General features: G+C 60.9%; 1 protein-coding gene across 1 annotated transcript in view; it reads left to right on the top strand.

Moving 5' to 3' along the window:
- The window catches only part of LOC105526486 (mesothelin-like protein), a 20,781-nt gene that overhangs the window by 1,576 nt on the left and 15,993 nt on the right, over window positions 1-3,212 (top strand). The window contains exons 2-3 of the mRNA XM_011962487.1: window positions 1,183-1,303; window positions 2,439-2,559. Of these exons, the coding sequence (XP_011817877.1) occupies window positions 1,183-1,303; window positions 2,439-2,559 (242 nt within the window). The remainder of the gene's footprint in view (window positions 1-1,182; window positions 1,304-2,438; window positions 2,560-3,212) is intronic.

The raw sequence follows: 3,212 nt of genomic DNA, 5'->3' as shown, positions 1-3,212 counted from the left end.
TTCTGGGGAAATCGGGGGGGTGGGGGTGAGTGGAGACAACGTTCTCTTGGGCAGCCCGGGCACAGGCAGGGCCAGGCTCTAAGGCCAGGGTGGGGAGGGACCCTGGCCATGCCCAGGGCTGCCCAGTGCCTCACCCTCCCTGAGAGGGGTGGGCCAGGCCCCAGCAGCCCAGGGGGCCGTGGGCAGATCTGTGTGGGCTGTGGCGACCTCTGCTCTAAGCCTGCTGGAGAAGAGACTTCACCACATGGTCTCCCCAGGGCCAGCAAGATAAGGGGGCTCCCCTGCACCCGAACCCCCTTCCTGGGCTGGGTTTCCAAAGCAGGAACATGGGCTGGGCCCCTAGTTCCTGCTAGGAGGCCCTGCTGTGACCCCCACTGCAGAACTGAGCAGCTGGGGCCCTCGAAGGTGGCTTGTGCCCCCACACCTCCTTTGTCTTGGGGGTCTCAGGGCTCCACTGTGAGGACACAGAGCCACGGGGCATCTGGCTAGAGCGAGAAGGAGCTCACACATATGCACCTGCCATCTCACACGTGTGCAACATGGGTGCACATGTGCACATGCCGCCAGACTCATGCATACAACTGTCACCCACGCGTGCACACCATCACCTACCCATGCACACTGTCACCTACCTGTGCGTACTTGCACGCGTCCACAGCCTCACGCCTGTGCTACCCATGCACCACCTACCCATGCACACTGTCACCTACCTGTGCGTACTTGCACGCGTCCACAGCCTCACGCCTGTGCTACCCATGCACTGTCACCTATCCGTGCACACCATCACCTACCCGTGCATACTGTCACCTACCCATGCACAGTCACCTACACGTGCACACCATCACCCACGCGTGCACACTGTCACATACCTGTGCGTGCTTGCACGCGTCCACAACCTCACGCCTGTGATACTCGTGCACACTGTCACCTATCCATGCAGTGTCACCTACACGTGCATGCCTACACACGTCCACAGCCTCACACCTGTGCATACACCACCAGACACGCCCTGCACTCAGGCCCAGGCTGTGCACAGGTGGCCAGTGCTGTGGGGCTCCAGAAGATCCTCTGTGTCCTCTGGTCTCAAGGAGGCCCCCATGGTGGGGGTCACAGGCCCACCCTGGAGCCCGGATGCCCCAGCCCCTACTCCCACCGGGACCCTCACAGCCCGCCTTATTCCAGGTGCCCTGCAGAGCTCAGGCCTCACCCTCCTCCTGTCCCTCGCCGCCCACTGCTCTGGGCCCCAGGCCAAGGCTCTTTCCCCAGGAGGACTGGATGCCAGTAGGGCCAACCTATGGGCCAGGTGGGTGCAGCCCTCTTGCAGTGGGGGTCTGCTTCTCGGTTGGGCTGGGGGAGGGGTCTGACTAGGGGATGGGGAGGGGTCTGGGGGTGGCCACCGGCAGTCTGCTGCTGAGGCTGTCATCTCCTGCTCCACCCTGGGGGGCCCTGAGATGACTCAGTGTCCAGCTTTGGACCTACACGGCCGGGTGTGGGTCCCTCGGCCACCGCCGAGGCCTCAACCATCAGACCCAGCCACGTCTGCCCACCCCAGAGAACACTCTGTGATTTCCCGGCACTGCCTGGAGCCTCGTGCTGGGCTCAGCCCTCCTCCCCGTCCTTCAGAGTTGGTGACAGTGACAGGCTGGTCAATTGACTAACCAGGGCGTCTGTGAGGCAGGGCTGGGGTCCTGAGTGGCACAAGGCCCGCTCTGTGTTCAACTGGATTAGAGCCACACCATAAGGAAGGCTGGCGAGACGGCTTCCCCAGGGCTGCCCAACAGGTGCCGAAGCCTTGGGTGGGGGTGCCTCTTCCTCAGGTGCCTCAGCAGCCAGCAGGGGTGGTCAGGGAGCAGCCTGAGGTCCTGGCCGGCTGGGACCCGGCCTCAGGAAGAAGTGCTGCCCCAGGGTCTGGGTAGGGGCCACACCTGAGGCCCTGCATGCAGCCGAGAGCCTGGCCCCACAGGTGCTCTGGAGAGAATGAGTGAATGAGTGAGTGAATGAGTGAATGCGTGAAAATGAGGGAATGAGTGAAAATGAGTGAGTAAATGAGTGAGTGAAAATGAGTGAATAAATGAGTGAATGAATGAGTGAAAATGAGTGAATGAGTAAAGAGTGAGCGAATGAGTGAATGAGTGAGTGAATGAATGAATGAGTGAATGAGTGAAAATGAATGAGTGAATGAGTGAATGAATTAATGAGTGAGTGAAAATGAGTGAGTAAATGAGTGAAAACGAGTGAGTGAATGAGTCAGTGAAGCAGGATCTTGCCTGTCGGGGACACCACCTCCCGCTCTCCCTCCTTCAGTGCTGGGGTGCAGTGGAGTCGGACCTTGGTCCTGCAGGCTGCGTGCAGCCCGTGCCCTTCTGCTGGGCAGCCGCGCTCAACTGCTTCCACGCCTCCCGGACCCTCCCTGCCACTGTCTCCTCCTCTCTGCCCAGTGCCAACTGCTCCCTGCTGCAAGGCTTCTGGTGCCAGCCGGCCGGTCAGCTGCCCCGGGACCAGCTCTCAGCCCTAATCCAGAGGCTGGCCTTGCTGCAGGTCCCCCTCCAGGCCTGGCAGGTGAGCGGGGAAGGAGTGCAGGTGGGTGGGTGGGCCAGGCTCTGAGGGACGGGCCCGGATAGGGAAGGGCACATGGGCTCAGGTGTGAGAGGCGAGGGATGGCTAAGCGAGAGCTGGGGCAGGATCCAGTGTGACCACAGTCGGGACGGGGTGTGCAGCCCCCCAGGACGGGAGGGTCCACCCAGGAGGCGGGGTGACTTTTGGGTGCAGCCCACGCTTATCCACTTTCAGGACTTTTCAGCCAACTTACCTGCAGATGCTCCACCCTGTGTCCCCAGTGAGGGCGAGGTTCACCCTCCCCTCTCCAGCCACCTCTGTGGGGAACGGTGCCCGACTTGGGGTGCATACTCCGGGCCCCCAGAGTGGATTTTACAGCCCACTGGCCTCTCCATGCATGGGCTGCAGGATCCTGGCCTGTGAGGGGCTGTCCAGGAAAAGGGAAAGGCAGAAAGACCTGCATTCCTTCCGGGGAAAACCGGACAGTGAAATAGTTTCGAGGATTATCTGAGCAATAGGAGTGACCCTGGCCCGAGGAAAGTCTCAAGAGGTGTGAGTGCACCTGAGGCCGGCAGATTGCAGGTTGGTTTTCTTTTTTTTTTTCTTTTTCTTTTTTTTTTGTGAGTCGGAGTCTTGCTCTGTGGCCCAGGCTGGAG

This window comes from Colobus angolensis, unplaced genomic scaffold (assembly GCF_000951035.1).
Source record: "Colobus angolensis palliatus isolate OR3802 unplaced genomic scaffold, Cang.pa_1.0 Scaffold59, whole genome shotgun sequence".
NCBI classification, from domain to species: domain Eukaryota; kingdom Metazoa; phylum Chordata; class Mammalia; order Primates; family Cercopithecidae; genus Colobus; species Colobus angolensis.
Note: the sequence above shows the minus strand (reverse complement) of the source record. Positions and strands in the feature narration are given on the sequence as shown.